Source organism: Anopheles nili, chromosome 2 (genome assembly GCF_943737925.1).
Source record: "Anopheles nili chromosome 2, idAnoNiliSN_F5_01, whole genome shotgun sequence".
In the NCBI taxonomy this organism is placed as follows: Eukaryota; Metazoa; Arthropoda; class Insecta; order Diptera; family Culicidae; genus Anopheles; species Anopheles nili.
Window position 1 is genome coordinate 21,285,079 of NC_071291.1, and position 22,333 is coordinate 21,307,411.

General features: G+C 42.0%; 4 protein-coding genes across 4 annotated transcripts; 3 read left to right on the forward strand and 1 right to left on the reverse strand.

The window, feature by feature from the left end:
- Positions 1 to 143: 143 nt before the first annotated feature.
- On the forward strand, positions 144 to 1,333 carry LOC128731707 (serine protease snake-like). The gene is given in 4 exon segments (XM_053824842.1): positions 144 to 222; positions 285 to 305; positions 394 to 918; positions 987 to 1,333. Coding segments are annotated over 4 exon segments (972 nt in total).
- Positions 1,334 to 2,357: 1,024 nt separating this feature from the next.
- LOC128721205 (serine protease snake-like) lies at positions 2,358 to 3,652 on the forward strand. Its single transcript, XM_053814932.1, has 3 exons — positions 2,358 to 2,456; positions 2,539 to 2,559; positions 2,638 to 3,652. The coding sequence occupies exons 1-3, from the start codon at positions 2,378 to 2,380 to the stop codon at positions 3,498 to 3,500; spliced, it is 963 nt and encodes a 320-aa protein (XP_053670907.1). The 5' UTR covers positions 2,358 to 2,377; the 3' UTR covers positions 3,501 to 3,652.
- Positions 3,653 to 3,846: 194 nt separating this feature from the next.
- Positions 3,847 to 6,282, reverse strand: LOC128731718 (protein 5NUC-like). Its single transcript, XM_053824854.1, has 4 exons — positions 6,071 to 6,282; positions 5,773 to 5,923; positions 5,445 to 5,701; positions 3,847 to 5,371 (listed from the first exon to the last, which is right to left on the reverse strand). The coding sequence occupies exons 1-4, from the start codon at positions 6,280 to 6,282 to the stop codon at positions 4,165 to 4,167; spliced, it is 1,827 nt and encodes a 608-aa protein (XP_053680829.1). The 3' UTR covers positions 3,847 to 4,164.
- A 15,063-nt stretch (positions 6,283 to 21,345) lies between these two features.
- On the forward strand, positions 21,346 to 21,876 carry LOC128731729 (uncharacterized). The gene has a single exon (XM_053824865.1). The coding sequence runs from the start codon at positions 21,346 to 21,348 to the stop codon at positions 21,874 to 21,876; it is 531 nt and encodes a 176-aa protein (XP_053680840.1).
- Positions 21,877 to 22,333: the final 457 nt, after the last annotated feature.

Below are 22,333 nucleotides of genomic sequence, written 5' to 3' on the forward strand. Positions count from 1 at the left end.
ATTGGAAATGGTCCACCAATACGAAAAAACTTTTTGTAAGGAACGCTCGTGTTTGTCGGGCTGTTCATTATCGCTATCGTCTATAGCATTCGTATTCTTGACCTCCGGTCACTTAAACTCTTCCCGACGTTTCATTTGACAAGATGGTGAGTCCCACAAGTGCTGTTTTCGTTGCAGTCGTCTTTCTGGGGTCACACTTTGTGGCATGCTATGCCCAGGGAGGTATGGACAAGAAATTTTAACAACATTTTCTCCAGCTAACCACTTTTGTTTTTCATTTCTAGAGACAAGGATATCTGTAAAAAGTAAGTATCGCCTGAAAGTAGGCAAAAACCGATACATTCTAGGACAAGCGATGCAGTTTTCTAACGATACTTCTGCTGTATTTGATAGAGTGCGATGAGTACCGCAGAATTATCTCGTCGAAACGAGGGATAATTTCGCTCACCTTAAGTCCTAAGCCATTCTATTATCAGTCCTACAACTGCTCGAATGTAGTGGAGCTGATCGTTGGCGGAGAGGCCGCTAAGCAAGGCGAGTTTCCACACCACGCACTACTGGGTTATCCTTTAGAAGATGGATCAACAGGCGGGTATAGCTTCAGCTGCGGTGGCTCGTTGATTTCGGATCGCTTTGTTCTGACCGCCGCGCATTGCTTCAGCTATGGCAATCCGGTGCTAGTGCGCTTGGGAGAGTACGATCTGACGATGGATTCGGTCAGCCAGGTTGATTTTGGTATCGCGGAGATCATTCGACATCCTGAGTATCGGAACTCTCGTTCCTACCACGATCTAGCGCTCGTAAGATTGAACGAAACCGTGCTTTTTTCAAAAACGATACGTCCTGCGTGTCTCTGGACCGATCCCGTGCTCAACGTTAGTCGCTTCGTAGCGACCGGATTCGGGAAGCTGGAGGAAGGTGTGTATTCACAATTTGTGTGTGTGTTTACATCTACCATGTATACTGAAGGGGCGAAATCGTTACAGGAACCGTGGAGTTGTCTTCTAAAATGATGAAAGTGCAGCTGGATCTGTTCCCATCGGCTGATTGCGGCCAACTGTTTCGAGATAATCGTAGATTTCGTGACGGCATCTCTGAAGGTCAGCTTTGTGTAGGAAGCATTATCGGCGGCAAGGACACCTGTCAGGGTGATTCTGGTGGTCCATTACAAACGATTACGGAGCCACGCAGCTGCATTTATAATATCGTTGGAGTGACGTCGACAGGGGCTGCATGCGGAATTGGTCATTCGAAAGCCATCTACACGAAAGTGTCATACTACCTGGAGTGGATCGAGCAAATCGTTTGGCCTAAATGAACGAAGCCACCGTAAAGCATTCGAAATTCGCTACGATGTTTGTTTAAAATTTGTTTTTTTCCAAATCTGTATACGAAAATGCAAAATAAAATCACACCTTCATGATTTGATTACGAATAAAGTTTTGACAAAAATTATACCATTTGGAAATCACTTTGCATATGGACCAAATAACATAAATATATAATATACACTCATTTAATTTGCTATTTCCTTTAAACCCTCAATACTAAATGTAAAGCATTTCCGTAAAATGTTAGAATACTCAGTAATTTAATCTTAATCATTTATTGTTTCATCATTTATGAAGGCTTGCTGGCATGTCATAGCTATTGCAGTATACGGCAAAAATGTGTTTGCAACCCTTCTGAATGTGTAGTCCAACAAAATGTATTCCATTATTATAAGGCATTTCAGAGATAGCTACGAATATGAAACGGAATCTATTTCAGGAAGATGCACTATCGCAATTGAATTGAGGCTGCTGAACTGATATGGATTGCACCACTGCAGTGGAACATCCTACTCTTGTGCATGGAGTAGTAGTAGATCACGTGAACGGCGATAGCCGCAAGGAGTACTTTATATTCCATTTCTAGCTCAAATTATTTGGTACATTAGAAACATTGCGCCTGATTGAAATGTTCAAATGATCGCAAATAAAAATCTCTACTATAGATCAGCATTCAAGTAAGAGAGTCACACTAAAAAAGCCGGTTTGGTAAATATAGTAAAATCGTACAATTCGACATGGAATTGTTGATGGCAGCTGACAGGAAAAAAATTCAACAAAAAACTTGTTTCGAAGCACGAAGCACGCGTCTTAGCAGTCGCAAAGTGGAAAGACCAGTTCGTTGATTGATCGTATGCGTTGATAGTTGAAGATCGCTCCGAGGTGGCGTCGCTTGGTCGCAGTTTCCTAGTGACCCCCGAAGTGTTACAAGCGCAGGTTTGCATCTGAGCGCGCGGTATCAGTTGTTCCTGCATCAAAGTGAGCGTAAATGCTGGCCGATCAGCGGGAAGAGATTCGAAATAAACCTCCAAGCTGCAATCATTAACATGTTGGGCCAGGTGCCGTACGTAATATGGATGGGTACAATGCTAGTGTTAGGTGGCTGGTTCGGTTATGGCGCTCAAGGTAAGAGTGTTTTCGGAAGTGCAAAATCAAAATAGTTAATGTTTGCTTCATTCTCTACCCCTGTGTATGTTGATACCCCTAGGTCAAAGACTTGCCGAACAAAGTAAGTTGTAAAACACGAAGTGGTTTTTATGTCTCTGAGAGAAATGTGTCAAATCAAATCACTCTTCTATATCACCAGAGTGCGAGGAATATCGGAAGATCCTTAGCAAAAAGCAAAGCGTTATACCGCTCACGCTTCATCCAACAGCGATCGAGTTCGAGGTCTTTAACTGCACTAACGTTGTGCAGCTAATCGTCGGTGGTGAGGAAGCGAAGCTCGGCGAGTTTCCCCATCACGCCCTGCTCGGTTATCCAAAAGAAACGGATCAAGAAGAGTACGACTTTCGGTGCGGTGGAACTCTCATTAGTGATCAACACGTCTTGACCGCGGCCCACTGCTTCTCGGATGACACGCCAACCGTGGTGCGACTCGCCGAATACGATATAACATACAGGACCTACACCGAGTTCCAGACCGATATCGCTGAAATTCTTCGGCATCCGGATTACATGAACACGCGGGTATATAATGATATCGCGATAGTGAAGCTAAAGAATAAGGCTCCGTTGTCGAAGGACATCCTGCCGGCTTGTTTGTGGACCAACGAGCACCGCAACCTCACGCGTTACATTGCGACCGGATTCGGCTATAACGAAACACTTGGTGGTGAGCTGTCCAAAACTATGAAGAAAGTGCAGTTGGACGAGTTCCCGGTGGACGATTGCACTCAATCATTTAAATACGATCGACGATTCCGCAACGGAGTTCGGGAGGGTCAGCTATGTGTTGGGAGCATTGTAGAAGGTCGCGACACCTGCCAAGGCGATTCGGGTGGACCCCTACAGGTGGTGACCAACTCGAAAACCTGCACATATGCCGTGGTGGGCATTACATCAACCGGTGGGGCATGCGGCATTGGTCAGTCGAAGGCGGTCTACACCAAGGTATCGCATTACATCGATTGGATAGAAGACAACGTTTGGGGCGCTAATGCGTTGTGATGTGATTACGTATAAAATGGTTCTAAGAAGTGCATGAGAAAAAGTCTAACTACCATGATTGAGCTATTTCAAGTAAGGAGCAAAAAAAAGAGAAAATCTCAATGATGAATACTGCAAAATGGACAATTTATTGGCTTATGCTGTATGTCTATGTTTGTTGGCGCATAAGTTAATTGTGCTCGGAAACATTCGTTGATGTGTGCTGTGGCCGCTTCGACACAAAGAACAACTCACGCCACATGAAAGCGTTTCATGCTTATAACATAAATAAATTAAAATGAACGTATCAAAGCCCTAAAACGGGATTCAACGTTTTCTTTAGATGTACATCTTGTGGAACATGTAACTAATCAATGTATTGTAGACTGCTTAGTTTTGTCTTAAATAACAGAACACAACTGAAAACACTTCCCGGAACAGTGCGGTTTTCGTAAACTATCATTGTTGTTTGTTATTTATTTGCGCTGCATGAAGTTCGAGATCGACTGATCGCAATTGCTAAGCAACGGCTAAGTTGTTTAAGTGTTGATCTTTCAACTCTTGTTTTCTGTTGCTTTTTCTTGGGATTTTCCACAAAAAAAAACCCCGTTAATAACACGGTACACAATGTACCTGATGGAAACACAAGGTACACATTGCTTGTTGCAAGATATGAGGGTACTATTTACAACACGTGACGTGCGGTCAGCGTAGCCACGAGCGTCATTCCGACTGTGACAAGTGTCAAACCATCTAATCTTCGTCCAGCCCCGTTATCATCTTCGGTTGTGCTAGCTATCGTAGTGGTGGTAGGTCCAACTGGTCCTTCGGTCGTCGGGATAATGGGTTGGCCTTCCAGTCGAATTCGCCACTCGATCGCCGGATAAATAGGCGAGTAACGCACAAGATATTCCTCGGTAATCTCATACTCGCCGAATGTGAGCAATTGCATCGGGGAACCAGGCAGCATATCGTATCCATCGCCACCCTCATACAGGAACTGGCTTAAGATCACGCGATAGTGTTCATCGGCCTGCAGAGCTTCGTACGTCGGTACTTGACACTGAGCGCACCGTACCTCGACTGCAACAACTCGCTCCAGCGGAGGACGCGAGAGATCGTACTCCACGTGGACGCCCGCCATCTGCAGGAATTCTCCGTATCCGGACACGCCGTCGTACCGGTGGACACTTTGCTCGAGCATCTGACGCAGCTGGGTACCGGTGATCTCCACCAGCACCATCGCGTTGCCGAATGGCAGCACTGTCTTCAGATCCTTCTTTGTGATCGGTCCCGCACTGATGGAAGCCCGGATGCCACCACCCTGTATGAACCCGATCGCTGCGTCCGTCCAAAAGCCATCGTTGGCCTGTTCGCGCGTTATCGCGTACGTCACCACGAGCGAGTCTGCTATCATGTTGCCGATGTTACATTCCTCGAACCGGCAGCGGCTCGCGTCAAGAAACACATTCGTGCGTCCAATCTGGGCGTCCAGCGCCAGGATACCGGGTCGGTAAATCTCCAGCAACTCCAGAACGTCTGAGTCCCGCTGGACGGTACCGTTTAGCAGTATCGGGCTTCCGTCGAACTCGATCAAATTTCCGTCCGCGTCAAACATAAGGTGCAGATAGCCAAGGTACTTGGTATATGCGTAAGCCTGCACCACTGGCACGTTCTTCCCGACAGTGTTCTGTACCATCACAGGATACGGTCCGGCCGGTTGTTCCACATCCGGCGCCGTGCCGCTGTACAGGAACGTGTGCGAATGGCCTCCGATCACTAAGTCCACGTCGGGACATGCGGCTGCTATCTGTTTGTCACGCTCCAACCCGCTGTGCCCAAGGGCGATGAGAATCTGTACACCTTGCTCCTTTAGGGTGGTTGCCTCCTTGCTAATGGGGTGGTAAAAAGGACACATGATAAATACCCGCTACAGTGGTATGAATATTCCAGCCACATGCTCACTTGATGGCGGTGATTTCGTCTTCAAATTCAACTGTGTTCACCGGCGTGAGTTGCTTCGTTTCCGGCGTGAGATAGCCAATCACGCCTATGCGCACTCCCGCCTTGGTAAACACGACCGATCGCTGCAGGGACTTGGTGCTCTGCATTGTAGGCGTCTTGGACAGATCTAGGTTCGCCACCAGCACCGGAAAGTCGACTTCATTCAGGAAGGGAACCAATCCTTCGACACCCAAGTCGAACTCATGGTTGCCGAGAGACTGGAAGAGACGGATGTGCAAACATGGCTGATTCATTCGAATAAAAAATAACGAAGGACTGGGTTGCTTACAATGGCATCTGGTTTCAGTATGTTAAGAAAGGCAGCGGTTATGTTGTCCTTGTATATCGCAAACCACGGCGTTCCGGTATAGGTATCGCCCGCATTGAGATACAAGACCGGAAGTCCGCCCGCAGCTTCGGTCGCTCGGTATTCGCGAACTCTGTAAACCAAAGGAAATGGTATGAGTTGGAAACTAATCAATCATTGTTGTTTGCAAATAAGCCCACTACGAGAAATTGATAGCAGAACTAGCAACCAAATGCATAAGAAATGATAGAAAAGAATTTGAAAGATAACAAATACTTACTTATGAGCGACTCGGGCAAATCCTCCATAACACCGGTTGCTGGATACATCGGATGGTTGGCATTCGTTGCTATAGGCACCGGTTTGCTCAAAGCGGGCGTGCATATCATTGTTGTGTAGTATGATAAGCTCCAATCCACCTGCTTTTGGTGCTGCCATGCTACAAGTGAACCAGGCAGCAACCAACAGCAACAGCGTACACGTCGATGACATGCTGAAAACCGTGTGCATTGGATCAGTAGAGATCCGTTTAACGCACTGCTTGGATGATAGAAGGGTAGTGCAGCGTTTTTTCAGGACCACAAGCTTAGAACGCGAGCTCGATGATCCTATTTGACAGAATAAAACAAATCTTCTTCGATTAGTACACTCGCGCTTTCAACGTTGAATTATTCCACCATCTTGTCGGATTCACCGTAATTTCAAATAGACCCGTCTACTCTTAAACTGTAAAACCATCAAATGATTTTACCGAACCAATTATGAACATCTCGAGGCGAGAGCTCGGTGTAAATGGTCGTTGGTTATCGAAAGCAATTGACGCTTATCAACCTGCGACAATGCCTGCATTTCAGCTCCCTTCAAGTACTGTTCGCAGATCACGCCTTCACTCTTTACTGTTTGCATTCGTTAAGTCCGTGTTATCGTACGGCGGGCCCTTGGTTGATAAATCTCTGACGTTACGGCAGGCAGCATACAAATCTTGCAGGAGGCCACTATCCGTATCCGCCAGCACGCTATCTCACAACAGTAAGGTTCGCGTCCGCGTGCGCCTTGGGTGATGGTCGCTGTCTTGCTTGACTAATTGACAATAAACCCGTCCGCAACAATCTTGATCATGTGCGGTGAATAACAGAGAGATTACGATTGGCCAGAGGAATCGTGTGAAAACAAAAAATACAGTGAAGAACGAAAGGGTATTGAATTTATCAATATTAATCATCGATATCTGTGTTCTAAATCAAAACTGTTGTGAAAACAGGATAGAACAATTTGAACGCATATTTTCAGAAATTATTAATCACGTTTAAAAATGTTTTCTTTTTTTAGCAAGGAACGTGGTTATGTTGACCCATTCAAAGCCATACTCTTTGAAATCCTGCAACCTGCATTCCTTCAGGCCATTAATATGTATGAGATCGAAATCAAACCATGTTTGGGCTCTTCTTACCGGTTTCTTTTTATGTTTGAACCACTGTGCTTGCATTTTTATCTCAATCGCTGCCAAATTCGTGGAAAAAATTGATTAAAGAAACGTATAATCAGAAGCCTCTACAGCATACAGCAGAATTTATAACATACATTCTTGTTTTGAAATGATTCATTTTTCATCCTAAATTCTATATTGAGCAGATAGATGTAACAGAAAAAACATTAGAAAATTTTTAAAAATCAAGCTTTCATCGAATTGAATTTTTTATTTTTGATGCAACAGAATTCATGTAATTTGAGAGCTTTTAATGTAAAGAAACTTTGATTTGTATGGTCAATTGATTTATTTGGAATTCCGGCGTAGTTTACCAAAACACCAAACGAAGACGGTGCTAGTGTAAGGCAGCCATGAGAACACCGATAAGCAGGATCTTCCTCTGTTTGAATCTAGAGGCGACCATCCGAATGTTGGAAGTAAAATCTACGACTGTCGACTTCTACAAGCAAATTCAGATCCCAGCTCATTAGTGAGAGCTGTGGCTAATAGCGGTAGCCAGCTTTGATCATCTAGGAAACACGATAAATTGATTAGTAAGTTTTCTTTGCCCGCCAAAACGATGATTAGCTAGCAGCCGTGGCGGTGAGAAGTGCCTATCAATGCTGATGTTTGTTGTCCAACGACTAAGCCATTGTCTTTGCCGCTCGGAATTTCCATAGAAGGTGGTTGTTATCGCACCGTTGTTAATAGTCTCACACCAAGAACAGTTTAATTTAGAAAAACAAAACGGGGCCATAGTTACAGGAATTGGCATGATGGTTTCGTAAAATGTGAATTGCAGGGCAATTAAAATGCGATAGCATAGTTTAGCCTGTTTATCGACGGAGCAAATAGTCCAAAGCAAAGAGCAAACCAAAGACATAACTGGATGTAGTAAAAGGGGAAAAATTATTGCATATAAGAAGCAAAAAATTGTATATATAGCGTGAGTACCTTGTTCTCAAGCAATGCAAAGTGGTTTAGAACAAAGAAAATATATTGTGATGCTAAACGTAAAATTAATGCATTTCCTTGAGACACAGATAGACGGTCACATCATTGTTGAACCTGTATATACTAACTAAAGTTTTTCGAAACACTTGCACGGTTTTTAATTGTGTTCTGGTGAATCGTGCTTCGTGTTGAACGAACGTTTTTGCACGAGAAATATTAAAACAATGTATAAAACATGTAATGCGAACAATGCCACCGATGGATAACGAATACACCAAAAATATAGCAAAAGTGAACACACTACACATTAGAGGAGATGTGCAGCAGGTGCACTCATATGTACAACCGGAACTTTATAGTGTACAATGCTATGATTCACTGTACTTAAACCCAAAAACAAAAAAAAACTCGTATTTTCTTACGACCAGTAAAAAACGCATCATTACTTTTGTTTGCTCGCTGCAGCAACAATAGTATCGTACCTCGGTTATCACGTTGAGTTCAAAGTCACGTGCAAGGAATGGCGGCTCTTTTTTTACAGCGTTTGCTGTCATTACAAGAAGCACTCGCACCAGTGCACTACTCGCGCACGCTGGCGTTGACAGGAGCTCATCAACGATGTCTGGTGACGCAAATTAGTCATCCGAATGGATGAACGTAAATTAAGCTACCGATAAACGGGTCGCATTGATCGCCCATAGGGGATGGTTAAAATTAGCTACGCTAAGGTGCGCGTGCCCGTCAGATGCGCTGATATGCCGGCACAGTGATCGACGAGCTCTCGGTCGACAGACGAGGCCGCGCAGGAGCACCGTATTGGTTGACGTTCGTTTTTCGAATTTTTCGAACCGGAAGCGTACTCCGATAGCGCTGGTATTGATCACGCGTTTTCAGTGACCTTAGCAGTGACCTCGCAAGGCAGAGCCAGTGAGAAATCTGAGTAAATGACTTCTCACTCCGTTAACTTATTCCGCACCACTTCTATTTTACATCATGCCAGTCGCGCTTCCAGAGTCTTGCGACCGTCACATTTTGTATCGCTCTGTTATCGGTCGGCATCGGCATCGAGTGATCTATTTTCGACCGTCGACACAGTTTTCAAGTAAAAAAAAAAAACACAACATATAAGCACGTTGCTTTTCGCAAAGGTTCTCCGTTAACGATATGTCTTAGTGTACGGTTACGGATGGTTAGGTGATTGATGAGAAGCGTTCTAAGTGGAGCGCTAGTGAACATGTTTCTTTATACATAACTATAGCACAACATCTTCGTGTAAACTAGCGCATCGACAAAATGAACAGACGAGAACGAAAAACTTCATGGAGTTACTAACAGCTGCTTCCATTTCAGCTGTCGTAGCTCGCAAAAGCCTGAAACACATTGGGCAGCGCGAAAAATTGAAACGAACTAATCCATTTTATAGCATGACCTGCGATAATGCAGAAACAAATTGCAGTGTTTTTCCGCCACATTCAACTCATTCCAAACACGTTGCACCACGGAATTTGCGGTCGACGGAAAGGGAACGCAGTTTTCCATCTCCTTCGCGCAGCAAAGCAGAAATGTGCTTTCACACCGGTTACACACAGAAAGTAAAACTAATTTACTCTGCCACGGACGGCCGTTTACTCACGTGATGATATAAGTACGCTGCCGTAACTTGCTGACAAACGATCGAGTACGTCCCAAACCGACTACCTACAGTGTCCGTGTTCAGTAAGGCAATTTTGTATGCCGGCACTTGCGCCAAGCACGGCTACAGTTTTAATTCAGCACGATCAGTTGAAGCGCCGCCATAAGCACGATCGTCGGGATACGGCAGCAACGGGTGATTTTAAGAATCCCGGTGTAGGCTTAGTGTCTCGCACGTACCACTGTCTAGTTAAAGGACTGATGTAAAGAAGCGCCGCAGTTCCGCGTGGTACGGCGATCGTCAAAATACTAAAAATGGAGGATCACACGCAACAGCGCGCGGGTCGTCGAGTTAGGCATCTTTTTTGTGGTGTTGGTGTGGGTTGAGCAAATGTTTTCCCGTACGTATGATGCTGGTGGGGATGGTACGGTCCTGCAAGAGAAGAACTTGATAAGGGAGAATGGAGTAACTTTTTGCCCAGCTCGATGTGATTGTGTTTTGGACAGGATAATAAGGACATAATTCAAGTGGCAATAACCGGCAACGAAGTGTTTAAAGTGTGTGTTGGTGAGCGCTCATCGTTTTGTTTCTTCTGGACAGGTGAAGTTTTACAAGGTCGGTCAGTAGCAGACACGCTTTCTACCTGTTTAAAAGCTCCTTTATATCCCTTTTCATCATTAATTTGAATATATTTTATCTGCATAAATGAGGGCAACATATGTTAAAGGATGAGTTTTGTTTTAGCTGCCAACGGAATTCAGCATAGAAGGGAAGGTAAATTATATGTAAAATCTTATTTTTGAGCTTGGAAACTGATATAAATTACATATGAAAAAGTGATGATTATGTTAATCATAAAGATAGATAGTAGCATGAATGAGTATAAAAAGAACGGGTATGTATTCTAAAATGATTTTTTTACAAACAGGTTTCTTTAGGCTGCTTTACCGTGATAGACGGTTTCATCAATTGATAAGCATTTTCTACGTAAATGTTTTGCCATTGTTCGAAAAATTGTTAGAGAGATAGAACTAATTTATGCTATGAGATAGCCGAATGAAGTTTTTTTTTCTTACAAAATGAAGCAAAATAAAACGCTTTGGTAGAAAACAATCCGTCATGCCCTTTTTGAAGTGAATACTTTCAATTATCAACGCAAGTGCTTCATAAATGCCTTGTTTTGGGTCAGATAAAGAAACGATAAGAGACCGCTTGTCTGTGATGGTTGCTGGATGGTTACAGTCATTAATGACTTTTCTTTGCTTTGTTGTTGATGATACCGTTTTTAGCAGTCACACTAAGCAATGCCGGTCACACAAGAGATGGCAGTTATTGGGAAATTGCAACGAAAAAATGCCGGCGTATCAGTCGTGTCATGTTATTAAAAGTATAGGTTTGTAAATTTGGTTCAATGGAAATCATAAATGTTATGCTACAAAGTTTTGTCATATTTGGAACAACTTTGCAAATTACGGAAATGGTAAATAGTTCACCTATATGAATCGAGGCAATCGCATGCCGGAGAGTCTAATGACATTTCTTCCGAAACAAAAGTTACACGCGAGCACCATTTTCGTCTCGTTACTTTGCAATGGGAGGAAAAGAGCACAGAAATTAGCGCGTCATCGGCCCGTGTGCATCGCTGCGTTTCAACGAAAACGAACAGCTGCGAGGAAAAGTCCTCCGACGTGGTAGCAACCAAACCCTTTTATTTGAACTTTTCGCATATTTATTTGTGCTGTGCGTTATCAACAGCTATTGCTTTGCATTTGCCCCTCCGGCGCGGGGTAAATGCAAATTCAGCTTCACTCGAGAGCTCAATGGCTGTGCGACCATCGTGTCTTTATAGCAACATCGGCTACGAGCACGTGCACATATTCTCAACCCCGCGCAGCAATGAACGAGAATGCAAGGAAAACGTGTCGTTGTGTGCCTTGCGGAAATGCGATCATTTTTCACTTCTATCGTTCTGAAACGTTTCAGACACTTCCGCGCGCATCCGCAATGTGGTCACAAGTTGGAACAGTATGCACGAGCGGTAAAGCATGGGAAAATGAAATGCTGCGGGCCAGGAAAACCGCTCAATTGTCGATGAGCGGCACTAGTCACGAGCAAAAATGCGGTCGCAGGGTATGATGGAAGTTTGTCTCTCGCGGAAAGTACCCGCTGCAGAATGCCTTCGATTGCGGATTTTCTCCACAAAAACACAATAGATGCATCATTTGGTAACAGTTGCTAGAATATAGTTACTATTTTATCCGAAATTATTGTTGTTTTTTTGTAGACCAGTTAAACGATAGGGTCGAAAGCTAGTTAAACGATACAGTTCGTAGCAAAAATTAAATATGTGAAAATATTTGCAGGCGTTCGTCCAATCGCTATGACCTTACAGCTAAAAACATACAATTATAAATCATGCACAGGTATGCAAACTATTCATCATTTTTTAATCGAGGCAAAAAATTGAGATCACTTCATTAAACCCTATCCAAAATGTGCGCTTGAAGTTCAAATTGCAAATCATTACATCTACTTTGAATGGGAATCGAAGGTTGTGGTTTGTGGCCAGTTTTCACGTTATATATTATCAATGGTACTACGTTTAGGCGCCATTTGCGGTGCTAACAATTGTTCACTCAAATATTGTCGGTAATTGACAGCACAATAGAGGCTAATCTTCTTACATTCATTACTTCCAAGCGGACTTTCAGGAGCCCATTGAATGACAATTCCATTACCAGCACCAAAGATATGAAGTGTGATATGATTGAGTGTGTTGCGATGAAAATGAGTGTTACAGCAATCGAAAATCGTAGTAATACGAGATAAGTTACTCTCGTTAAGCATCATAAAAAAGTTTATTAAACACATTAGGAGTTTTCATATGACAAATATATATTTATTGTTTAGATCATGCATACAGCAATTGAGCAAAAAGTGAATCATAAAATATTGTGCCAATAATGTTTGTAAGAAACTTTTCAATGCTCATAAACCGATAGTAATTGACAACTTCATTAGTGTGGAGGCGTGTGACTACGTAAAATGGTTTGCTCACATTTTTTGCAAGTAATTAGCATCGTTATGAAATTGCCATTTAATAACGATAAAATTGTTCTGAAAATGGACTATCCATTGTCAATTATCCCATTTGAGAGACTAGGTACTGGTTACTTGGAACCGTAAACAACGTTCAACTAATATTTTATCTTAAATATAAGAGTAGCAAGGGACCTTCAATATTGGAAGCATCAGCAGAGTTGAATATATGAATCATCTTATATCTAAATCCACTGATCAATGGTTTCCTAAAGGTATCAATGCAGTAAATATTTTACAACCTAATCACATACATTTTTTTCTTGTTTTCAAGGATCGTTATCATTAATGTAAACGATTGACTGTGTTGTTCGTTTTCTCCTAAAAGTGCGTAGCAATGGTAAGAACCCTTGACCCACCATAGTATTCATCAGGTTTTTATGAAACGTATATCTGCATTTGAGTAGTCGAGCTGAGGGAAGCGATCAAAGACCATACAATTTATATCGGCCTATCTGTGCTTCTCCTTTTTATGTATCGTCGCTTAACTCGTGCGTCTGTGCATTTTAATGTTACCTTAAATCAGTTTTCTCACAAATAAAACCTTAAAAAAAGCTGTGATATTCAAGATTGATTGACTCATATATTATAATTTAATAATGATATATGATGCTTTTGCGCCGAAATCTGTCAAGTATTATATTATTGACGAAGTACGTTGAAAATAGTGCATAGCCATGTATTGTTGAGCGAAGTGTCAATGTTGCTTTAACTCTGTTTCAATTTTTAATTTATATAATGTGTCCAACTCATTCCAAATATTTTGCTTATTTCATAATGAAGACAAATCTGAAACTTTATGAATATATCCCGTTGTGCTGTTGCCAGGAAACAAACATGCTCTACGTGTTGCATACCACAAGGCGTAATCAATCGTATTAAAGTAGATGAATTGGATTATATGGATTTTAATTTTCATTATGGTAAAATTTGTATCAACTATTTTTTTATCCATGCCACGAATATCATATACTTAAATCTGGGTGCTAGTTGCTGGTTCGACCATGTCGTCGAATGTTATATTAAAATACTTCACTTCTCAGAATGTCTAATGCGAAAATACTGCTATGCGTCGTTCTCTTTATTTATTCACTTGGGAAACCTTGTTTTTCGGATGGTCTTAATTACTTTCACAAAGTTCATAAACGAATTGTTAATCCACGACTTCCATGCATGGTTTCGGGCTCAAATCTTGACTGAGTCACCCCCGTACGCAGGACTGATTATCCGGCTACGTAAAAATTGCAAGTCCTAGAAAGCCTCAACATAGCAAGCCTTAATCGTGTATCGGTTGTCGAAACATTTCAGAAGCAGAAAAACAGGAAGACGGAACATAAGAAGGAGGCGAAGAAGAAGAAAAATAATAATAAGCAGCAGCAGAAGAAGAAGATAACATCGTTTCAAATATCATCAATTTATTTGCAGATTTTATATGTTCCGGTTGTGTATCACGAAGCAAAATCAAAAAAGTACATCTTCAAAAACTTTATTTCAGTTCAGTTACCGTGACTAGCGTATTGAGTGGCCATCGAAATTAAATTATTTGTGGGGCTCACAATCACGTTAATTAGTCTCGTTTCGGATCGACTCAAATGACTCAAAGGTTCATGTAAGTTTCTCGAGCATCAGCACGAATCAATGAGTGAGTGCTGATAAACGAAGTTGTTTGTGATAAACTTTATCCAATGGTCAGCTTCCTAATAGTTCAATTTGAGCTGCTAAATTTTACGCACGGGTGAAGTTTCAATCAGTACCTCCTTTGTAAAGGTCAGTTCAATCTCACTGCAAATACACACGCACACACACTTTGATCGCTTCCACATACCCTGTTCCATTGGCGGGTTTAATAAAGCGTAATTTCACCGCTCTGGAAATGTAATATCGTGCTTTGGTCAAATTTCATTCCACAATAACGCCTCCCTGTGGAACGGAGACCAAACAACCGGCATCGTGGTCGGTCAGCGTCGAACAGCGGAAAGAGTCATCTCGCGGTACAGTTTGCTCTTTGGTATTGACATGCCATATCCCTTTCCGTTTCTCGACAGGACTAGAATCCGTTTCTTTCGTTGCACTCAATCCTAACTCCCGAATGATTACCGGCTGGCTATCGGTGACGGGATGGTTTCCCGTTCATCCGCTTTGCCACCCTCGATGTTGACCTGCGACGTGTACATCAGATTGTGTCCCAGATAGGCGCTCACAAGCAGATCCTCCGGTGAAAGATTCAACCCGTGCTCAGTGGACATCCGCTGGAGCCGCTCGTACATGAAGGAGGCCGTCAACGGTCGTGCCGGGGTTCGATCACGTGCCAGCTCAAGTCCGGTGTCGTCTTCTAGCGAACACGGCACCATCGCGGCCCACTTTACGTTCCTCTCGTTCCGGAAACAGGATATTCAATTTGTCGTTCGCGAACTGGGGAAGCTCTAAATTACGTTGACAGTAGCCTGCCGGTACCAGCGACACCACTCCGAGCGATTGACGATGTTGGACTACGGTCGCGAAGGTTGTCGACGGTCGCCTCGACGTTTGCCTGATGGCACACCCTCTCAGGATCGAAACGGGGCTTTATGGTTTGGGTCGCTGCGTTATTCTCTTCCTGCCTTCTCCTCCTCCTGCAGAGGCGCAGAATATGGAAGCCATATGATCCGGTCCGGATGACGAATGCAGCTGATCGAATGCCTCGAAGGGGAAACCCCCAGGACTGCGCAAGCTACGGCAAAAGGAGGGACGAAAATGTTCATAATGCACATGGGCTGGCAAAGGAAAGCGTGAATAAGAGGTGCCGCTCAGAAGCGAGAAGGCATGCTTTACGCTCAATGTCCATAGCTACGGTTGCCGAGGGAACCGTAAAAAGGATACACAGATTGGTTTGGTTTAAAAAAACCGGCATTGGTCGTCGCTATGAGCTTAAGGGTTTTCTGTTCTGTTTTAGATCGTTTGCATACACATAAATGCCTCGACTGTGTGAATGCTAATGAATATAGAGGGATTTTCCATTCATTCTATGTCACTCCGTCATATATCCGTCCAGAACAGGAGTATTTAAACTTTTTGGCACACGGGCAGCACCGTCAAAAATAATTGGGGTTCAATTATGGAATATTAGATATAAAATCACTTATATTTTACAGTGAACGTCTGATCAACAGATTTTTGAGCAGTTGAGAGATTATTAAAGAAACAAAGCTACTTCAACACGGATTGGTTTGAACAAAATAGCTATTATTTCCATTAAGATGTGTTTTATTAATTATAAACATTCAGATGAAAAAATGCTATCGTTTAGAACTCGATATTGAAAGGCTAAATTTATGTTAATTTTTTGTTGCTAACACATCTTTTTTTTTCATTTTCACGTTAAATTTTATATTGACATGCAGGTTCGGCTAAACCAGCAGAATAATAAACTATTTTGGTGAATCAAAACATCTTTAAACATAATTTTTGGTCGGTTTACTGGTTTTTCTATAGAATATATTTCTCCTCAGTTGGTTAACAGTTTCTTGCGCACATATGCCGCAAACAATTTCCATATGGACCCAGTCGGACCTTTAGGCAGTCAAGCATGAATTAAATTGGCCCATCTGGAAGCACCACAGGCTTTAAGCTAGTACTAGCAATAAAACATGTTAGCGTGCAAAGGTGGAGAGTGGAATAGAATTAGCTGCAACCGTTTCAAGGGCAAAAGCGCAGCGCGCAACCATTGCCAACCATACAATCTGATGCTGCATATTTGCCCTGCGCCGTATATTATCATTGTGATGGAAATAAAAAATCTTGGTAACGCGAAATAAGTACATCACGCTATAGCAAAAAATCTGTTTAGATAACGCCATCTGGAAAAGTGTGTTGCAATAAAAATTATTCAATATATCTTCGTTTTTTTAGCAATTGCAGCATAAATACGATGTTGCCGTCGAGAATTTTCTTTTTTTAAATGATTAAAAATTTCTCAATGTGTAAATAGCATTACAGAAGCCACAGTTCAGTTCGTACTGCATTCAGGTAGCACATGTTTGGAAAAGTGTACAAGTTTATTATTTAACTTGCATTCGTTGCGGCGTTGGCTTAAGATGTGTGCCACATAACTGAACTCATTCCGTACAAGACGAGCCTATTTTCTGTCGTACAAAAGCCCCTTGCCAGTTAAGTTGTAGGTTGACACTGCATTGAAGGTCCATTCTTTGAAATGGTTCGTGCCATGTTTGCAGTGTGAATGACGTAAAAAACATCAATGGCAAAAATGCAGCCGCGCATTCAAACACAAAAAGAACCTACTGCGGTCTTGGTACACTGCAGCAGCAAAACAAAAGTTATCCGGGATAGCCGGAGGCATTAGCCTGTTTTCTAGTACAAGGATCGATTTTAAGCGAGGGAAAAGAGTTGAAACAATGCGCACCCGCTTGCGATTGTCAGTTGCACCAATAGGCCAGGGTTTGTGTGCTTACTTGCATTGTGTGGTACCGAGTGCAAAATATGAATCCCACCATACCGTCTATTTTTAAGACGAACGACTGGAGATGTCATAAAATAAACTTCACCAACAGTTGCGTAGGTCCGCAGCAGGACTTCCATCCGGATTTGTGTCATAAATGCGTTTTTTTAAATGAAGTATAATCGTAAAATCACTGAGCATTACAATCAAACAAGATAGATTTATATATATATATATATATATATATATATATATATATATATATATATATATATATATATATATATATATATATAGCTTTGCCTGATCTCCGACATAGGGTATAATTTAAACTACTAAAATAGGTACCGCCTTTACCGGTTTCGTAGCGTAGCATTTCAGCAGGAATTCTGATACGTAAACATGATCGTCCTAAGGCGAATATAAATTCTAGGTTTATAATAATGAGCTTTCCAAAAATATTAATTGGATATGGTTTCCGCGTAAAGCAGCATTTCGTGTAATGCGATGAATGGAAATGATAGTAGCAAAAGCAACCAATGCAGCTGTGCTCATTATAATCTCTGAGGGCGGCAAAAGCATCACAAAAATAACTGAATCAGCCATGTATGAAAAATAGTAAAACCGTAGCAAAACAGCAGCATATCAAACATTTTGGGAATCGTGCATCGTATCGTATATGTATGATGACTGAAATCTCGAACTTCATCACCTAATGAGTAGTTCTCGGTTTACGCTACACTAATGGGTTCCCAGCGCTGCTTCTGTACAGAATCACAGGTTTTTCCCTCGTTATATTGATGCATGGAGGAAAATAGATCAATAACATAACTAGATGGCAACTGTAAAATGTAGTTAGAAGTTTTAGTGATCAATGCATACATTCCTGTGTTACATAAGTTATAAACTAATCCTATCCCATCCAATCCGAAACTGCAAGCAACATCTATGGTATCTGTGGTAGATTTAATATAATTCAATCGAATATTCAATCGTAAATCGTTATCGTATTGGGGAGCAATAAGGTTTTATTTTACAGGAAACTATGAGTATTCTAAAATGGATTTTTATGACATTCTGAAATGTATTGTAAGCATAATATGTACGTATGTACATTACGAATGTAATGTAATGTATGTGTAATGAAACATTTTAGCAAACGCCCCAAATGATTCCATCCATAATTGTGTTTGCATTCAAAGATCTCTTTTTTCTTTCGTCCTCACGAGCTACTGCTGTCGCTAAAAGCAGCTGCATTTGGTTCAAGTTCCCTTTTTCAAAGTCCTTCCGATTCAAAATGTGAGACCATTGCTTGTTCATCCTGAACTCGCTTAATGCACCAGAGCAGCTGGCTATTACTTGAGTTTGAATGTAAAGAAATGATCATGTGCCGGGTTATGTGGGCATTCTGTTGAATCGATTACGGCCAGCTGTTGAAGGATCGTTTTGGTAGTAGAGTCTTTCTGAGTCTTCGTTAACAGGATTTCGTAACGAAGAATGCTTTCCGAATGCATGAAAAATTCGTTATAGCAAAATCTACAATTGATTCTAATTAGGACTTAGGCTAACGTCGATCTATCTATCAAACAATTTATCACATTATCTGAAACAAGATATAGAGCCATTTAAAAAACAATTAAAAACTTTTTCAAATATTACCACAAAATATTACCATATTATATATATTATTATTAAAATTTAATCTGAGTTCAATATGTCAACAACATTATGTACATCTTTTTAATGGATTATTTGTTTATTTCTTTATACATATAACACAATACTTGTATGTAAAGGCATTTTGCATTCCTTACCACTGGACTTGTAATATTTCCCGTGTAGAAAAGGTCTATCATCTTGCTAATGTTTTCCCTGAATTCAAGTGCTTACGTAAGTTGGGGTGCAGAAAGTGATCCTTAAACGAGCTACGAGTGAATTGCTTCCACCAGCAAACAACTCATACCTGGAATTGAGACTAAACAAGGTATCAAGAGGAATGCTCTCTAATCCATAAGTAAAAAAACACTTAGATGTCGTGCTGTTCCAATTTTGGTCTAAAGCAGCAAACAAATACTTCTCGGTAAAAATGTTATTTATAGCCTTCGCTTCGCTTTTAATATTATTTGTGGTTCAAAAATTTTTTTTTCTGAGCACGATAATTTATATTGTGTTAAAGAACAAATTTGAACTTGATTATAGATAGCTGATGTTAATGTTTACCTGATCAATTGTTTAGCATAATTTGTATTCAAATATTTTATTGCTAATTCAAAAACTAAGCAACCTTGTATGAGTTTAAAACATCTAGATGACTACATGAAGTGATATTGCGAAAACGAAAGTCGAGTATGGCTTGTTGAAACAAAACTGTTAATGCGAATTGGAGTTTGTGCAGAGCTGCATGCATCCATACTCTATTCCTGAAGCAGGAGACTCGACAAGTTCCAGTAGGTTAGCAATTTTCACCCTGTAACAATAAGCCAACAACAATAAAAAGGACTAACTGGGTTTCCAGCCAATCTTCAACTCTGACTTGGCTCAGTCGCCCTGATAAGTATAACAAAACCAAAAACGCAAGCTGAAACGTGTGTCGTTTGCGCATGGCACGCGTACCGCGCGTTCATCGGCGCACGCCGATGACGCCGATGTAGAAACGAGATGGCAAACGCGAAAACCAACGTCGTTAGCCTGTTCTCACTACAAGCGATGCCACGTGTCCTGTCCTTTCCCTTTACAATACCTTTTCGATCGCCAGCAAGCTGTTTGGCAGCAGTTGCACGTCCTTTATCCCCTCACGGCTGCTCACTCATTGGAACAGTTCAGCAATCGCGTTCGTTTTCCCTCTCTCTTTGCGGTCCTTGTCTTGCTTTCTCCCGATTGCTTTGATCATACCAACAACCAACTGCTTTTTGGTAGGGAAACTGTGGCAGCTGTTTGAAATCAAGCGTGTGCCGTACGCAGGCTGCGCAAACCCTTGTGGAAGACACAGTGGGCCAATGGGTGCACTAATGTGCAATGATCAATCATGGATAATATATAGACAGATCATTGCACTGTACTGCTATAACATGCTATATACATCTATACAACTACTTACAAACAGGAGCTTTCGAACAAAATCATTTTATATGTAAGCAGTTTTACCAATGTCACAAAAAAGGATGTTTACATAATATCATATTAATTATATATGATTTTCTTGTATTTCATTTATTGCAAACATTTGATAATTATGATAACCATTTAACTCCAGCAGACATAAAATAAAAATAAAAGGCCATGCATCGATTGAACTTTCAACTAGTTATATGTATATCGCATTGTACTGCCCCATTTCTCCCATTGTGCAGATGCAGTGTTGAGCTGCGTGTCCTTCGATGGGCGTTGGACGGAAGGGCACCGGTGCATGGGTTCGATTTGCTTCCTTTCCTTCCTTCCCGTCGTTTGGCGTTGTCCTTGCGCCAGACGGCAGTTGTTTTCGCACCGTCTCTTTCATTCGCCCTTCGTTCCCGTGTGTGCAGGAACAAGATGCAAGTGAGCGATAGGGTCGCTCAAAACCGTTACTGGACGCAGGATAAACGGCTCCAGAATCTACATCAGAAAAAAAGAAAAAAAAAAGCAAGAAGAACCTGCTCGTGCTTCCGAACTAGGCCCAAATCGCACTTTGCGGCCGCATACGCGCCTCCATTTCAGGAAGTGCAGCCGATCGAAGTGCATCGCGTGTTCGCAGGTGACAAGAAGCGTGTGGATCTTCCAGCAGGATCCAGCATCAAGTGTGTGCGTTTTGTGCAGAGTATCAGCTGGCAAGTGAACGTTAAAAACAGTGATCAGCGGCAAAACAAAGCAGCTCGACGTCACGGTTGTGAAAATGTCCGGTTTTTGGTAAATTACGCACAAGTTCTTTCTATTCGTTTTGAGTCTTCAACCACTCCAGTCGATACTCGAATCGACGGCACTTCATTTACCATGCCAAAAATCGTTTCGAAGACGTCCAAACGGAAGTTGGAACAGGCGCCAACTCTAAGCGCTTCAAGTCAGCAACCAGACTGCCCAGCAGCCAAGAGGAGATCTGCCCCGGTGCAAAATAGGGTCTCATCCCCTGTAAGCGTCTCCTCGTCGTCGTCGTCCACCGATCTCTCACCTGATGGACATAATGGACGGTCGGCGTCCATGGACTACATGCTGAGAGCCCTAGGACGTATCCGCGAGCTGCAAGACGAGCTGGACTTTTTGCAGAACGACCCGTACGCAGAGGACACGGATGACGAAGAGGACGACACACCTGACGTGGGCCAACACGTGCCAAATATGATCGGTGGTCGTCAAGCGGAAGCAATCGGGTGGGCCGTGTGTGCTCGGGAAACGATGCATTTCTTGCAACGCGAAGGCATCGCACCAGATAGCCCTCTGATGGTGCAGCTGCGAAGACGGCTCATTGGACCACAGCCGGACGGACGATCGAATGCACCGGACGGCAGAAGTTTACCTAGCTGCTAGCGCCGAGCACGGTGTAACCATCTAGTCACTACTGAACACGACAACTACCTACAAATGTATCCATTCTTCAAAGAGGAAGCTCTAGTCACCTTTTTAGCGTATAAGACAGAAGATGTACTCATTTATCTCACCCTTATGTCATCTATTTTGGACCAATAAAGCTTATGCCAAAACATTAACATGTAATTAGAGATCAGTTTTGTTTAGTATAATCGTTTTACTTTCAGACAAATATAAATCTTAATTTTACAACTAGAAAACATCCAAATTCGTTCCACGATCTAAGATTTATTACCACACTTGTATCTCGCGATTTCTGGGAACTTTGAAAAATAATTTTCACATTCATTTCTTGCACAATAAGCATCAATTTGTTTCAAATCTTCTCTATCTCTCTTTCTCTCTCTCTCTCTCTCTCTCTCTCTCTCTCTCTCGTCACATACTTCGTCTAGTTATG